Source organism: Phalacrocorax carbo, chromosome Z, assembly GCF_963921805.1.
Source record: "Phalacrocorax carbo chromosome Z, bPhaCar2.1, whole genome shotgun sequence".
Taxonomy (NCBI): Eukaryota; Metazoa; Chordata; class Aves; order Suliformes; family Phalacrocoracidae; genus Phalacrocorax; species Phalacrocorax carbo.
Window position 1 is genome coordinate 16,508,872 of NC_087548.1, and position 16,908 is coordinate 16,525,779.

A 16,908-nucleotide genomic window follows, 5' to 3' on the forward strand; every position below is an offset into this window, starting at 1 on the left:
CAGAGCCTCCGGGCCAGTCACGACGGGGTGCTTTTGCCACTCATTCCCGGTTAGGCTCACTTTGGCCTCCAGTACAGTTAGCTCTTGGGATCCCCCTGTCACTCCAGCAATGCTGATGGGTTCTGCCCCTATATAGTTTGATGGCATTAGGGTGCATTGTGTACCGGTGTCCACTAAAGCTTTATACTTCTGTGGGTTCGATGTGCCAGGCCATCGGATCCACACAGTCCAGTAAGCCCAGTTATCCCTTTCCTCCACCTGGCTGGAGGCAGGGCCCCTCTAGTCTTGATCATGGCAGTCACAACTCACTTCCTGTAAATGTGACTCAAGAGTCTCTCTGTTAAGCTCAGGAACAAAATCAGCACTTCTACTCCTCTGTCTGGGGACCTGCTCACTGGAAATTGGAGCAGCAGCTTTCCTGGAACAACCTCCCTGAGTGATTGTTCTTCCTTGCAGCTCACGTACCTGTGCCTCTAGGGTCGAGGTAGGCTTGCCATCCCACCTCCTCATGTCCTCTCCGTGGTCACGCAGGTAGAACCATAGGGTGGCCCGTGGTGTGCATCCCCTCCTTTGAGCCAAAGGATGCTTATTCCTAACAGCTGAGACACTACTCTGTAGAGGTGGGGAGCAGGACATACCTTCTTTGAGTGGCTGGACCTCTCGGGATAGTTTCTCCACAGCAGAGACTAGCGAGGAAGAGATATTTATTTCGTAATCCCAAAGTCTGTCAATCACCGCCACCACTGTTGGTGCCTCGTCCCCTCTGCAGGACACTACTGCCAACGAGTTTACATGTGATGGTGGTGCGCTCTGTACAAACTTCTGCCACATGGGTCGTGTGCACTCGGCTTCATCTGGATCTCTGAATGACTGTTGATCGTCCAGGTCACCATAAATCACCTCAAGCACAGCTAATTCCCTTAGATACTGAATGCCTTTCTCCATGGTTGTCCATTTTCCTAGGCAACACACAATATCTTCCTTGAAGGGATACCTTTCTCTCACACCAGACAGGAGCCGCATCCAGAGGCTGGGGGCTTGTTTCCCTTTTCCAATTGCTTCGTCAATGCCCTCTTCCCCAGAGAGGGATCCCAGTTTTTTGGCTTCTTTTCCCTCTAATTCCAGACTGCTGGCCCCATTATCCCAGCATTGGAGCAGGCAGGTGACAATGTGCTCACCTGAACGACGGCCGAAATCTTTTCGCGTTATCTCACAACTCACTCAAGGATTGGGTAGTTTCTGTTTCTTGTACGAGTTCTTCCTCTTCCTCCTCCTCTACTCACGATGGCCCTGCTCTTCCATCATCTCTTTCTAAACAATTTGACTTTCTCTTCCAAGGTTTCTTCTTGTGTATGGGGGCAACTGATACTGGCACAGGTTAACCCTCTGATTCAGCTGCAACGCTTGTCACCGGAGTTGGAGTAGCTGCAGTGTCTGTCATGAGGGTTTGAGTGGCCGCAGTGCTTGCTGCTTTCCTTGTCTTTGTCTTTTTAGATCCAGGGGCCTTCTCTTCCCCTTGGGGGTACTGAATAGTGTTAAACAGGGCTCAGTAGGCATGGCCCAGGCCCCAGCACATTGCAGTGGTTTGTATCTCTCTAGAATTGCCAGGGTGACAACATACTTTCTCCAAATATTCTACTAGTTTTTCAGGATTCTGCACTTGTTGAGGGGTGAAGTCCCAATACACTGGGGGTGCCCACTGTCTTAGGCATTTGCCCATATTACCCCACATACCCTGCCACGCATAGCTACTGAGCCTTGGGGCAGATCTCTGGATGATATTCTTAAATTGCTTATTAACCTTAGACGGAGCTGAAATGGTTTGCCAAAGCAATATCAACAGATTTGTCTTAACTACCCAAGGATGTTCAAGATACTGAAAATTTGTTGTAATGAAGGAGGAGGCATTATAGAAGGTGGTAGCTAAGGTATCATTCTATATTTCCTCCATAAAAAACCTCTCAGAGGAAGAGGTATAATTGCTAATTGTCTCCATGAGGTGGTAGCCGAAGTACAGTAACGGCTTCCATGCAAGCCCCAGATATCCCATAACGCTCATGGCCAGTGTTTTAATAACAAATCTCCTAGTCAAAACATCTCTAATCACTGCAGAACACAGCAAACTACAAAAACCAGCAGCAACAGTACTTCACAATCAGCATGGTATAGACTGGACAAACTAATATTCAGAACAGATGAATCAATGCTGTGACCAGCAACTGTTATTATCTCAAACCCTTCATGCCCCACGTTGGGCACCAAAAAGGACTGTTGTGGTTCAGCCTCAGTCGGCAACTAAACACCACGCAGCCACTCGCTCACTCCCCACTAAGTCCAAAGCACAGCACTGTGCCAGCTACAGTGAAGAAAATTAACTCCATGCCAGCTACAACCATGACACCAGGGAACAGGAACACTGTTCCAGTTGGTAGGTAGAAAGGCGGGTGTGGGCATCACAGCCAAGACTGCAGACACTGCTTTAGAAAAAGCTATGCTACAAATCACCAGGTTTGGAAAATAATCCTTTACCACAAAGCACAGATTGGCAATTAATGTTCAGGGAAGAAACAAAAAACCAACCAGAAAAAATACAAATGAAAAATTAGATTATGGCTATGATTACAACAGGACTACCACTTACACTGGGAACACTTATAAAAGTAGCCTGATACTTTTTAGAAAAATTTAAAATGGAGCAGTGTGAGCCTTTCAGCATATGTTTTAGCTTTAGCTTTTTACTCAGATTCATGCAGAAGTAGCTTTTCACACCTATGCATACAGAGCTACTGTTCAAAATAATCAAACCAGTTTCTTAAATGGATGTTAAAAGGGACATCCAAGAACTAATTAGTAACACTACTACCACACACATAGAAGAGTAATATTAATGCCAGACATGAAAGGTAAGAGCGCTGTATGGTTTTCTGTTCTTTTTTTTCCAAATCATACATGCTTCCCTTGCCATTAATAGCAACTAGAAATAACTTCCTCTTGATTTTTGATGAAAGCTCTAACTATATAAACTGTGTAACTGTAGACCTGTCAAAATTTGTCAAGTGCTGACATCAAACACTACTGTACAAAATATCAAAGAGGTAATACTTTCAGGTGGGTTTTTTTGCTGCTTATCTATAGATTAAGTTTTAGAACTGTAACATATCCAAGGAATAGTTTATCACAATATTAAAAACCAGTTTTTCCAAATTTCTTTCTTCAAAAGAAGTCTAAATAATTTTTACATACCTGTGCAACTGTTCATCTTTATAGTTCCTTAGATTTACATTTGGCCACTAGAAAAAAACATCAAATATAGCATTATATGAAACTTGTACATCAGTCCTTGATTAGTCACTAAAATTAACTCATTTCTATTATAGTTATATTTACCTAATAATTAGGAGCGTAAGTTTTCTTGCATCTAATGTTACCTATGAATAAACCTTTTTTTGTTGAAAAGCCCACACTTCTTGCTCGAAGAACTGTTGAATTTTTTTCTAGAGAAGGACAAGGAATGTTGGTCACATGCTATGTGTACAAGGGCACAATTCTAACGAAAACAGCAAACTACGAAGAGCTAATAAAAAAGTTTTGCTCAGTTTCTTCTCTGCAAATGGCAAAAAAGTTTTGCTATGCATAATAGGGAAATGTACTTTTTGTCCTTTTCACTATTAATCAGTTTTGTTTTAAAAATAACCATTATTCTGTTATAGCTCACTGAATACTGTTTTAAAAAGCAGTATTTAAAACTCCTCTGTTGATACTTTGTAAGATGTTTTAAGAAAGATCAGATGAAGTCATAATACTCTCTTCCGCACATATCCTTTCTTCCTATATTTTCCTCTGGTTTTACAGCCATCTGTTGTCTCTACAGTTTCAGGTTTGTTTTTGTTGCTACTAATAATTATCTTCTTGGAAGGGAGGGAAAAAAGTGTATCAAACATTCTTCTTTCTTACCAAAGTGATAGAGTTCTAAATTTCCAGTTGGTGTACTAGTATTAAGACAGACAGAGCACTAATTAATTAGTAAAACTGACTATACCAGTAACAATGCCAGATCAAGTATGAAGTTCTACTGCCAACAACAAAAAGTCCCAGTTCCTCCATCCTAACTAGTACCACTTTTGCTGCTCTTTTAGCAACGTAGACAGTAAGCTGAGCAAGTGAAAACAGCAGTAAGGGACCACATGAGATACAAGTAGCGAGTTGGTTAGAAAGCTGATGCTCGACAGCCATGATGCTGTGACAGACATAAGAGGGAGGCGAGCAACCACATGAGAGAGTGAAGTCCAAACACTGGAATCTGGATCCTGCTCATCTGAGGACTAAAGATGGACCACTCTGATAGCATTATCTCAGTTTATGCTAGTGCTGTGTAGTTTAATAGGAATGGAAGTGGTTAGAATTAAACCAGAAAACACACAAACTTCTCATTCTGAAATACAGAAGTCCCTGATTTTGAGACGTTAGCAACCATTTGACAGGACATTAGAAAATATACTGCTGTGAAGGTCTGAAATAGCGGGAAAACTCAAGAGTTTGACCTAAATTCCAGGTAGAAAATAACAGGAACAACAACAACAAAACCACAAACAACAACAAAACCAAAACACCTCAGTGGTCAACTACATAAAACTTCCATTGTCAAAGTACTACACAGACCAATTAATAGTGCGATTCTGGAAAACAGTGTCTTGATAATACCTTTAATACTGAATGAAAAGGTAAAAATATCTATGATTAATAAACATAGGCATCCAGTAACCCAGCAAATCCAGTAATTGCAGTAAAAAGCCTGTAAACCCAAGAATTTGGTGGAGCAAAGCTACTGTCATATATATATTCAGGTCTTTATACCAGACAGATTATTGCTCTCTCAAGTTTATCGGTCCCTGAAAAAAATGCACAGAATATTTAGTTTCTTTTTTTTCTTTTAAAATAATCTTGATTATGATTGTCACCATTAATCCTTTTTTGTACTTTTACCATCTCTATAACAAGACAGTAAGAAAATGTTACTTGGGGGTAACAACAGAGGGATAGCTTTGATACACAGCATGACAGGAGCTATTCTGGTTCGAAGACTATACTGAGTACTCAGAAAGTTTTCTTACTCAGAGAAAGCAAGTTTTCTGCTTAGAAAGGAAGCAGTCTCTTAAAAGTTGTGCGTTAAACATAGTGAAGATAATACCCACCCTGCCAGAGACAGTTTCTTTATTTTGTAAGAACAAATTAATTTTGTAATGAACTTGATACTATGGGAGTATTTGTATTAGTTTAACACATACTAGCACACACTACTGAAGTTTTCCTATGTGGCTCAGTCCAAGCATCTGAAGTTTCATCTATAACATATCTCCTCCAGCCTTAATATTCAGTTCACATTATATAAAAAATTCTGCTATTAAACTGAACAAGGCAGTATCCTTGTGTAGTTTGGACTGAAGTCTAAAGTATTAGCAGCTTTAAACTCATTACAGCTAATTCTGTAAAGTCTTTTTCAATACAAATAAAGCAATACAAAATCTAATACATGCTTATTATGAAATTTGTGAATTTAACTGTAGTGTAGTTTTGCATATAGTTTAAGGGCTGTATACAAAGACTATATCAGCACATTAAACCCAAGAGATGCTAATTTTCTGAAATAAAACAGATTATGGAATGTAGCATGGAATTCATATTAGAAAGTCAAAACTCGCATGTGAAATGGAGACTTTTTTTTCAAACAATTTCATAAAAATAATGCCATGCCCTTTTTAAGCTCACCTTTAGTATGGTCCCTATTAGATTCCAATTCCAGTCAAGGTTCTCTTTATGATTGAGAACTTGGCTGTCTCGAAGATTCATTACAAGCGCTTCTTCAGTATCCTTGAATACAGACGTGAAAAACTACAGTAAGTTTCATGGCATCATTTTCTTCAGTCTTGTCACACGATATACTTACTGTTTATGTAACAATCGTTAAAAGGGCTATGGCTCCATAGTAATTTGCATTTGAAGTGAATTGCATGGTTATAATACTGCATTAAGAACGTAATAGTAAGAGATCACACTTGGTCCTAAAGAGCATTAAAAGTTATTGTAATTTCAGTCAATTTCTAGAAATGCAATATAGTATCCAGAAGTATCTAGAAGACAACTTAAATGAAAAAAATACTACAAAGAAATCAAATAAATGGGTCTGAAGTAGATGAGAGAGTAAAGCTCAGGGGGTACAGGATCTAAGTTTCCAAAATATGAAGTCAAATCCAGTTTTGGAAAAAATCAATAGTGATAATACCTTTAAAATAAAGATGTCTTTCTGCACACGGTACTGATCCCTTTTTTGGTGGGTTGAGATCGCTTTCTGAATAATATGATCTAAATGGAGGCTGTGAGGTTTAGGTCCTCTTTTCTTCATCTCATGAAAACGTTTTAGGCAGTTGAGAGCAGCACTTGCTCGCCTAATAGAAAAAATACTCTAATCAGTATTTGGCAACTGTTACCCAACTAAAGAGTGCCACTACTATATCTTAAGTAAATAAACACAGTTCGCGAAAGAACTGACCAACGATTCCAAGGCAAATAAAAAGGAAGTAATTTTCCTGATACAGAGTTTCATACATCCATAGGCCTCAGTCTTGTACTGAAATTATACAGAAAATTATCTTTCAGAATTTCTAGTACTGAAGAATGAGCCTCATTGATACTTCTACTCTGTAATTAGTGATGTCTATCACAGTTCACAGAAGACACTGTAAAGTTTAAAGTTGATAAAGTATTGTGAGATGTCACAGTAGATCAACATTCTGCAGTAAAGTTGAGTTTAGAGGGCTTGCTCCAACTTTGACTAACAAAGTACTTCTTGTAAATTCTCTTCCTCCCCAGAGGGTGGCAGGAGTATCAGTAGAATATTTCCTGCTTCCTATACCTGAACAGTTCGGCAACAGAATGTAAGAAGTTTTCCTGGAAAAGATAGGAAGCAACAGAAGTGACAGTTGACAAGGGCAGAAACAGTTAATTACAAAATAGTGGTAGCAGGAAAAACAAAACAAAACAAAACAAAAACCAACCAAAAAAAGAAAACCAACCAGCCTGCTGAGCAACTAAAATACTGAAGTGTAAAAAGGAGGCAAGTATTATGTAAATTTAATCCGTAACAGGGTTTACTGTTTTTCAGAGTATGGAACAACACAGACTGTTGACCAAAACCAAGATCCCCAAATAGAAAACCAAAACTACTTCTATAAAATCACTTTCTTCCAACAAAACCAGGAATTCTTACTGCTCTATCAGGTATGTCCACAAATGCCAAAAAGCAAAAAAACCACAGGTAATCCATAAACGTATCCCTTCTGCTCTTCATCCTTCCTCTCATCCCAGAGCTTTGACCAAACAAAATATACTGCGATGGAGTTTCAGAAAGGTCTTTTTGAAAAATAACTGTGTTTTGACATATCAAAATCTTCTACTGACATAAAAAAAATCTTCAAAACTATGAAACAGAAGAGCACTACATTCCTTGAAAGCACTCCACAAGCAGCATTTATAATTTCACAGTAGCAATTCAGAAAGATTCTGTAATTTAGCACTGACAACACAATGAAAGACAAAATAGAAAGTTATGATATATTTAGCATAATACTGATCTGATAAGACAGATAAGGAATAGCAAGCGTAATGAACAAAAACATCTCCTACAATTTACCATTAGAAAAAAACCCCAACACACTCAATTTAAATGTCTTCTACAAAGAAATGCGAGTAAGAACCCTGAGCTAAAGAAACACATTTTAGACACATGAATCAATTCAAGTATTTGATTTCTTTCCTCAGGAGGTTTAAATTGTTTGAAGTACCCAGAAGATGGTATTTTATGACAAAGCACTTCAGAGCTTAAATTGCAAGATTAGAAGTACAGAGAAATTCTAAAAAATGAATAAAATAAAATAAAAAAGCCCATAGGTTTTTAAAATATCAAAACTCAGGTATTTCTAGTTCAAAGAGGAATAAAAAGATTCTATAAACATTTTTTTCAAATCAGATGACTAAACGTGCCACATTTCATTGGTAACATGGCTGCCACACAGTTCCCTAATACTGCTTAACTACATGCCACTGCAGAATGCTGCACTAAATTTAAAATTTCTGTTTATACATTCTTATGTTTAAATGGAACTGAAAGGAACTGAAACAATTATCAATGCCAACTTCAAACAAAAGCACCAGAAAGCTTTAACATAATTACTACTCTTACAATCACCATTTTCTTCTGACGAAAAAATTTAGGAAAAAAAAAAACAGAACACCAAAACAGCTCCATGCCAATATTATATCTTTTGCTCTTGCTCATGCTAATGATGACTCACTGATTTGCTCTATTACTATTTAATTAGCTATAGATAAACAACAATAGAATAAAAAAATTGGTACAGGCTTTTTTAGTTTTGAAAGCTTAATTGTATCAAAATGCCAAAAAAAGTGTGAAAGAATGGAGAGCTCAAATACATAGAACACGTCTTGAATGTTACTTGGTCAAATGGTGCCTTAGAGTTCATTTAAGAAAAAGCCTGTGTAAAAATCTTGCAATCTATGCAAAAGTGTTCTGAAATCTATCAAAACTTTCTTTCCAATTTCTAAATTGTATTACTGTATGCACTTTTGGAATGATGCACTGGAAACTACTTCCCTAGTAGGTGTGACAGAGCATTTCTGTATGCAGGCATTTGTTTGCTTTTCAATAAAGACAGCAGGGATTCTGGCCACCAGAAAACTTGTAATGTAGGTTTTCACTCAACTGTAGGGAGTAAAAGGATATTTAACTACTTCTGCTTTTAAGTGTAACTTAGGATTCTTACAGTCTTTTCTCTTTCATGATGTCAAAAGATGCTGCCATGTTCATTAGCGTTGGTAAGCAGTGCAGGTGATGGCTGTGAGAATGAGGAAGAATTGTATTTGCCTAAAGAAAAAAAAACAACAAAACAAAAACAAAGCAACCAAAAAACCCAAAAGAGCAGTTAGAATTACTTATTACAATATTTTCAGCCATCTCTTTAGCATCAAGATTTGAGACTTTCACAAATGCATGACAACAAAACTACCTTTTAACGTCAGAGCAATAGCTACACATACTGTTTTGAATATATGATCTAACTAATCAAGCTGAAATACAATTGAAAGTAATTAAAGACAATTTTACATTTCAGAGCCTTCTATTCCATATTGCTTGCATTGGTAGCTTTTTAAGTCGTAACATGGAAAAACATGAAAAGCATCAGATATCCTTAAGTCGTGTATAAAAATAATGAAAAATATCTAAAATCAGAAATATAATTTAAGCTGATTGTTTCTATTTAAAACCTTTCTGCACAAAAAAATTGATCTGATTATTTAACATAACTTCTTAAGTTACTAGGCATTTAATTACTTTTATTTTGGGAAACATAGGTAGTTCTGCAAATATCTTTGGGGATTAAAGACTAATGAAGATAAAGAAATTACTTCAATCTTTCAAAACTAAATAAAAGAACCAATACTTGTTCGGTATTCTGACAGTCATCTCTGACACATGAAGCATCTCTGCAGAAAACCAAAAATACACCTAATGCTTTGCAGCACTCAAGAGTACTCAAGAAATCAGAAAAATAGCATACTTCAGTACAGATTCCCCTTTTTAAACTACACATCTGACTGAGTAGCAATTATTAAAAAAAAAAAAATCACAGAAGAGACTAAGAGTAGATTTGTTGTGGTTGTGACCCATGCTGCTGAGCTGAGATGTTGTAAATCACTATAGTAATAAGCAATCCTATATCTGAAGATTGTGATCTTGTTTTCTGGAGCATTAAGCACCACTGAAATGAGTCGATAGTCTGAAAATGCAGACTATGTCTTATAACCCATATTCAAATTTTTATAAGACAAAGTTGTATTTCACAATCTTACCATATCTTATAAAGTAGTTTATTTGGAAAGAAGATTAAAAAATCCACAAGAACACTGATAAAGAAGTGCTCTGCTGCATATGCTGTTTTTGTCATCAGGAGAGGATGTGAAAAATAAAAGAACTGTTTTGCAAGAAAGCTAAATCATATCACTACACATATGACTAACAGCTCCTCTGGAGGCTGAAAGTTAACACTGGAGTGTATATGAAAACGATATCATCTCTATACTAAAATCATTTAGGTTAAGAGAGATAAGCTACTGTAAAAGATGTTAGGTAGGTAAGTAGAATGAAGCAAGGTCCCTTCAGCTTCTCTATAGCAGGGGCTACCCACAGCAGTGCTGATCCATCAAGCTGGGAGCTGCCTGAACGAATAGTATCAAGAGCCCCAGCAGCATTAAGCCGAACATAAAAAGTTTCATCTGCCTAGTCGATGAGGCGGATAGCTAAACATGCTGCCAGAAGGCTATCATCATTCTAACACAAGCAAAAATCAGCAATGGTCATTCTCCCAAACAGAGTAACTGATGGGTGAGTTTGCCAGACTCCAGCTTAAAAACACAACTGGCTACTGAGGCAAGGAAATGTATTGGTGAGAGTTTGACCTGAGTGTTATCCTTCGAGCAGAATCCCTAGCACTTTCAACAACTTCCTATTGATTCATACTCTTTTAAATATATGAAGTGCCAAATGATGTAATGTAAATTAACCCATTATTCTGATTAAAAGTAGATGTTCCAAGTTCGTAACACAAATTCAAAACTAAAAAAGGAAATCACAAGAATGGCAACATTTATACACACACTTAAGTTATATATATCTAAATAGCCTTATTGGCTTTCCTGGGCCTGTTCATGTATCCAAGTGACATATTTTGAAAATTCCTGTTCATGGAGGGTGTATCATTTATAGACATTACCTAAATTCACAGAATCACAGAATGGTTGGGGTTGGAAGGGACCTCTGGAGATCATCTTGTCCAACCCTCCTGCTTGAGCAGGCACACCCAGAGCAGGGGGCACAGGAACGTCTCCAGGGAAGGGACTCCACAGCCTCCCTGGGCAGCCTGTGCCACTGCTCTGGCACCCGCACAGGAAAGGAGTTTTTTTCTCATGTTTACGTGGAACTTCCTGTGTTCCAACTTGTGCCCATTGCCCCTGGTCCTGTCATTGGGCACCACTGGAAAGAGCCCAGTCCCATCATCCTGACACCCCACCCTTTAGATATTTATAGGTATTTATGAAATCCTCCCTCAGCCTTCTCTTCTCCAGGCTGAACAAACCCAGGTGTCTCAGCCTTTCCTCATAAAATACCTACTTATAACTAGCTACTAATACTACTTACTCTCAGTGATTTTTTTTTTTTTTACTTACCATGTGCAAAAGTTCTCCTAAAAGGATAGTTGCTCTAACAGATACATGGTCATCACTACTTGTGATCACTTCAACCAGACCCTTCAAAAAAGTTAAAAAAATATTACATTTGTTATAACACCTTAATTTAATGTTTATTGGAAAAAAGTAGCAAGCATCTATTGAAACTTAAGGTATTAGTTACCTCTAGAAGTCCATTGGTAATAAAAGCTGAAAGCACTAAAGCCAAATAGTTATCCATGAGGTCAGGCCTAAGGAGGAAAAAAATATTGAAACAGTTTAGAAAGTTCATTTCTTATTGTGTCTGCAAGAACTAATTGTTGACAAATATTTTGTCAACACCACACAACAAAAACAAGGGTTTTAACTAAGTTCATTAAATGCTCACCTTGACCTGGCTCGATGGGGTAATATAGTTTTAGCTTCAGCAGCTACAAAGCCATCAGAAAGTCTCCAGCAGTCCTGAAACCTGCTTGGATCTAGAGCAAGAAAATATGGACAATGGTAATTATAAACACTGGATTTCAAAACGTTATTTTAATGGCTGTCAGAAGGTAAATAATAGTTTTTGCCAACGAATGTTATTTCAGGTTTAAAGTTGTAGGAAATTTTGTGAGAAGGGATTTTTAACAAGTCATTTAACCCACACTCCTGAACAAAGCAAGCCTAACTTCAAAGACAGTATAAAGATTTTATCTAAGTATCAACCAAAATAATGGCATTTCCAATTCATAAACACATTAAACTTGTTCAACAGAGAATACTGCAACACGTACAATTTTTAAATGTACATCCATATGTCACAAACTAGCAAGTTTGCAACAAATAATGATTTATTTACTTATAAATACAGAACAAGGATGAAGCTTTTATAACAACTGCATGACAAAACATTTATAGCCAGAGTTTGGTGAAGAGAATTGCGGGAACATTAAAGGCTGAAACTTGCTCCTTTTGGGCTCATACTCTTGCACTGTGAGACAAAGCAGAGGATACTCTTGAGTTTACAAAGGAGTAATTCTAAAGATAAAAGACTAACTCTGCTAAATATAAAGACAGGAAAAAGCATACACTTGCCCTAGGGAAAGTAGGAGTCTGCTGAAGTGCAGTGGAGATAGCCAGCAGATACATAATATATAGAAAAGACTCTGCTCTACATCAGTAATGCTTCTAATACTTCAAAGAAGTCTAAGTTGCACTAATATATGTACAGTCTTGTGTAAATGCTTCATTACACTCCACTGCTGATCTTTCATCAAACTTACAACACTTAACGGTTGATAAAGAACTTTAAACAGGACTTCAGAGTACCCAAAGAATTCAGTGATGAAACAGTTAATATTGATGTAATTTACAATATAGAGGAGTAGTGAATGGTTTAAATTTGTAGAAGAGCTTAAACTGGTTCTAAATACTTACCTACACTGAGAAGTGCCTCAATAAATTCTTCTGCGATAACCGGGAGAGGAAGGCGAAATATATCATACAGAACTTCAAGCAGACCTCGCTACCAAAAAAAAACCCACAACAAGAATTTTATAGATTTATAAAAATTGTCCTTTTTTTCACTGTTAATATTGAAGTTGAGATTTCTATAGAGTACTAAAATTGGTGTATTTATTTCAGTGTTTCCTTTTTTTGATAATGTGCTTATTTTCATAAACTGAAATAATCTGCAGGAGAGAAGGAGGGAAGGGGCTTGCTCACTTTAGAACTATGCCTTACTGTAATTTCGAATTCTACAGAAGCTCAGGCTACTTTGATAACAGATTTTTAGAATAGTTACTGTTGCCACCATCAAATTCTTGTTTGAAGAGGTAACTGAGAAGGAACATTTTATTTATCTCGGATTCAGCTCCCATTATTATGCTTTAAACTCGTAATTCCAGCTACTGTGAACTTGCTTTGACTTGTGACCAGAGTAAAAATTGATTTATGTACTTCTCTCCCACATTCCTTCCTCTCAGACATACAGGTTGTGCTTCTATTCTCACATTAATTTTATAATGCAATTATGGACTTGAACTTGGGGGTCAAATGAACTGGAGCCTGTGTTTAACCACTAAATTCTTAAAATGTTAAGAATATGTTAATTAACACATTCAATATTATTCCTATATCAGTACTAAATATTTACCACCTACCCGTATTTCCATATTTGGTATACAGAGTACCCCAATAAGAGACTGAATTCCAGAATTTCCAGGTTTGCACAGGCTGATAATACCTAGAAAACATGAAATACATAATAATATTCCCTCAACCAACCACACAAAAAGCATCAGACACATTGTTAAATTTGATTTCCAGTTTTAGTACAATCGCAGTTGACAAAAATTAGTAACCATAAGTATTTTCACCTTTATGTCATCTCCTTTCCAATCAACAATATTTAACAAAACTTTCTAATCACAAAACTTTGTTTCGTCATTAAAAGCTATAGCTACTTCTGCCTTTTCTACTATGAAAAGTATTTTCAAATTATGGGCAAAAACAACATTTACATGGAATAAAAGACAAAATTGTCAATAAAGGCTGGATCTTAAACCTGAAAGACTTGCAGCATCTTGGCAGAACTGTGAGAATTTTCTCCACCAAAAGCTGTATCTTAACAAATTATTCAGCTCCTTTTACCCTTAGGTAAATTCTAAACAACAAGTTTAAACACACTTGGAATAACATTCTCTGTGTATTTTCCCCAAAGTGACCAGCGCATACTGCCGTAAGTTTCACCACAGTAGATTTAACTTTGCATAAAATCCTTTTACACTGTATTTTTACTCAATTAGTTTAATATTTCAATATTAAGAGGGAAAATCTTTAAATTGTTTCTAAAGGTTACAGAATACCACCTAAAGCTTACACTGATTTTCAGCCTCAATTTATATACAGTCTCTCCATCAAAAATGTGGCTGCAGAGATGGTAACCTTGCTCATTTCTGTGACCACTTCTCTTCATAGTTCACAAAATAAACTAAAACTTCCAGAAACATGCTATCCAAAAAACAAGTTTCTCCAAAATGCAACTTTAAATGAACAGAAAGAATCCAGGTTTGCACACCTTTCTGTCTTACATATCACCAATAAACCTAACCTGCCATTCTTTAAAAATTACTGAAAGATAAAAAAACCCCAGCTACTCCTCTATTACAAATTCAACTTTAATGACATGGGCTTTATATGAACTTGAAGGCAGTCCTCAATTTCAAAACTTCCATGTCACAAAAACTTAAGACACACCCATATGGCCACATCCCAGTTGCAGTATAGGAATAGATTTGTGTGCATGTGGGCATTGCTGCATGCCCCAATTTTATCTCTAAGAACACGACTGCACATAAGTATAAAGGACATTTAAAAGATGTGTAGACGTGGCACTTCATGGCATGGTTTAGGAGACATGGTAGTGTTGGGTTGATGGTTGGACTTGATGATCCTAGAGGTCTTTTCCAACCTTAATGATTCTATGACTCTATGACATAGTAACCATCAGTTCTGAAGAGTAACCCAGTCCAGAAGAAAAAGAAGAGCAGAGCAGCAGAACACAGCAGATAGTACGGACAGGCAAAAAACCCACCCAAAAAGCCAAAACAAAAACCAAGAACACCCTCAAGCCTGGTTTAGCTACATCACCTTCAGGAAGACACTGTAAGGACATTTCTGTAGTAAAAACACTTAAGATGTTAGTCTCCAATGTAACAAGTAATACAAAAATGAATGAACATAACAGTGAAAGTGCCATGGCAAGTAAAATGTTGCTCGACAGTTGTTTCTTCAGACACTTGAACTTTCAGGCATATGCCTTTTTTGAGAAACAGCTGTGTTTCAGCATATCAAAATCCTCTACTGACATAAAAAAGATCTTCAAAACTGAAAAGCAGAAGAGCACTGTTTCTTGGAAGCACTTTACAAACAGCATTTATAATTTGGTTTTAAGTGTCTGAGTAAGGGAAGATTCAGCAACATTCCCATCAGAAACTGCCTCCTAGAAGTTTCAAAGTTGTCACAAACTTCCCATGCTTCCTATCCACATAAAACATCTGAGAAACTATTGAAGGATACCTGGGTATCAAATTAAGCTTACTGATCATTTTCAGAACATTAAAAAATAAAGCACAGTCTTACAATGAAAAAGGCTTTCCATACAGTCTGAATCTTTCCTAAGTACAGCCTGTGAAAATCCTACCCAGAATTTTGGTAAATGATCATATAAACTGAATTAGTTTATTTGCAAGATAGTGTCTTGAAAGAGCAGCTCCTGAGGTAGTACCTTCATGTTAGATAACATATTATTTCAAAGAAAGGATTGAGAAAAATGCAAAAACCTGTTTTTTCAATCTAGAAATGTCTTCTCTGTGAATAATCCCAAACTATGTCCATCTGCAATTTCTCTTATGGCACCTGGTAAAAGCAGGTGCTAATAAAACTATTCTGTTGCTAGCTCTTCACACAGACAAAAGTATTTCTTATTTACAATGGCAGAACCATCTCAAAGGCAGATTCTTATGATAGTGTTATTTTCAACAGCCTCCCCCCATCAAATGTCAAGTAACACCATCAAGGTACGATTTACAAGTTATTCTATAAGGGGCGGGTACCCCTGGGAGGGGAAGCTGCATCTTGTCCCTAGAGTTAGTCAAAGAAAACTATGTATGCATCCTCCAGGGTTACAGTATCAAAAACACATCTTTGTAGCCTCCTTTGTAGGAAAGTATTGATAGAAATTAGACACATCACATGAGCCAGATTCTGTGCTTAAACATTCTTTTACACTAGAAAGTAAAACTCCCCTTCCAATCATCCAGCTTCAATCAAAACCAAAAAATCTTACCTGCCCATGATCGAAATGCTGCCACTATTCCCATTTTGCTAGCCAGGAACCGTGCTTCTCTGTCTTCCCTGTCATTAAAACAACAAAGGTCACAATACAGTTAATTACTATAGACCAGTGTCATTAACACAGCAAAGAAAAAGTAGTTAACTGACAGTTTAGATGAGGAAGAAAATCCAGGGTAAAAATAATAATCTTTTACATATACATACATGTGTATATATATGTATTATGCAATGTGTATACACAGACACAAAAAGATCAGAATTTTTAAATATTGTTTTCCTTTTTCAGGGGAGTTTCCATGGTAGGAGGATAACATCACAAAGTAAACACCTATACGTGGCCAGATGAATCACTTTGCGCCTCCACTGACAGTGAGTCTACAGCAGGGACCTAAAGATTTGGACCTTATTAATTTACTCAGACTTAATTATCTAATGCCATTTGATAATTAAAAAAACCTGAATAATTCAAGTCGGAAGCATTCTCGGGAGGTCTCTAGTCGAAACTCCTGCATGAAGAAGTTGTTAGCTGTGACACTAGACCAGGTCATACTCAAGGCTTTATCCACTTGGGTCTTAAAAACTCTCAAGGATGAAGGCTGCAACACTTGACTAGCCTCACAGAAAATTCTCCCTGTGCCCTTAGATCAAGTCAGAACCTCTTGTTTCAATTTCTCTGTTGCTTCTTGTTCTCCCACGTTTCACCACTATGAAGGGCCCTCACTATGTCTTCTTGATAACATCTTCAGAGGTATTAGAAAGGCTGCTATTTGG

At 37.1% G+C, this 16,908-nt stretch overlaps 1 protein-coding gene across 2 annotated transcripts in view; it reads right to left on the minus strand.

Annotated features, from left to right (window-relative positions):
• Positions 1–16,908, minus strand: part of RICTOR (RPTOR independent companion of MTOR complex 2) — a 103,607-nt gene that overhangs the window by 36,354 nt on the left and 50,345 nt on the right. For both annotated transcript variants that reach the window (XM_064439385.1, XM_064439384.1), the window contains exons 10-19: positions 16,130–16,197; positions 13,443–13,525; positions 12,718–12,805; positions 11,687–11,777; positions 11,483–11,549; positions 11,299–11,379; positions 8,838–8,938; positions 6,281–6,443; positions 5,767–5,868; positions 3,244–3,290 (exon numbers count right to left, since the gene is read on the minus strand). In XM_064439385.1, coding sequence (XP_064295455.1) covers positions 3,244–3,290; positions 5,767–5,868; positions 6,281–6,443; positions 8,838–8,938; positions 11,299–11,379; positions 11,483–11,549; positions 11,687–11,777; positions 12,718–12,805; positions 13,443–13,525; positions 16,130–16,197 — 891 coding nt within the window. The remainder of the gene's footprint in view (positions 1–3,243; positions 3,291–5,766; positions 5,869–6,280; positions 6,444–8,837; positions 8,939–11,298; positions 11,380–11,482; positions 11,550–11,686; positions 11,778–12,717; positions 12,806–13,442; positions 13,526–16,129; positions 16,198–16,908) is intronic.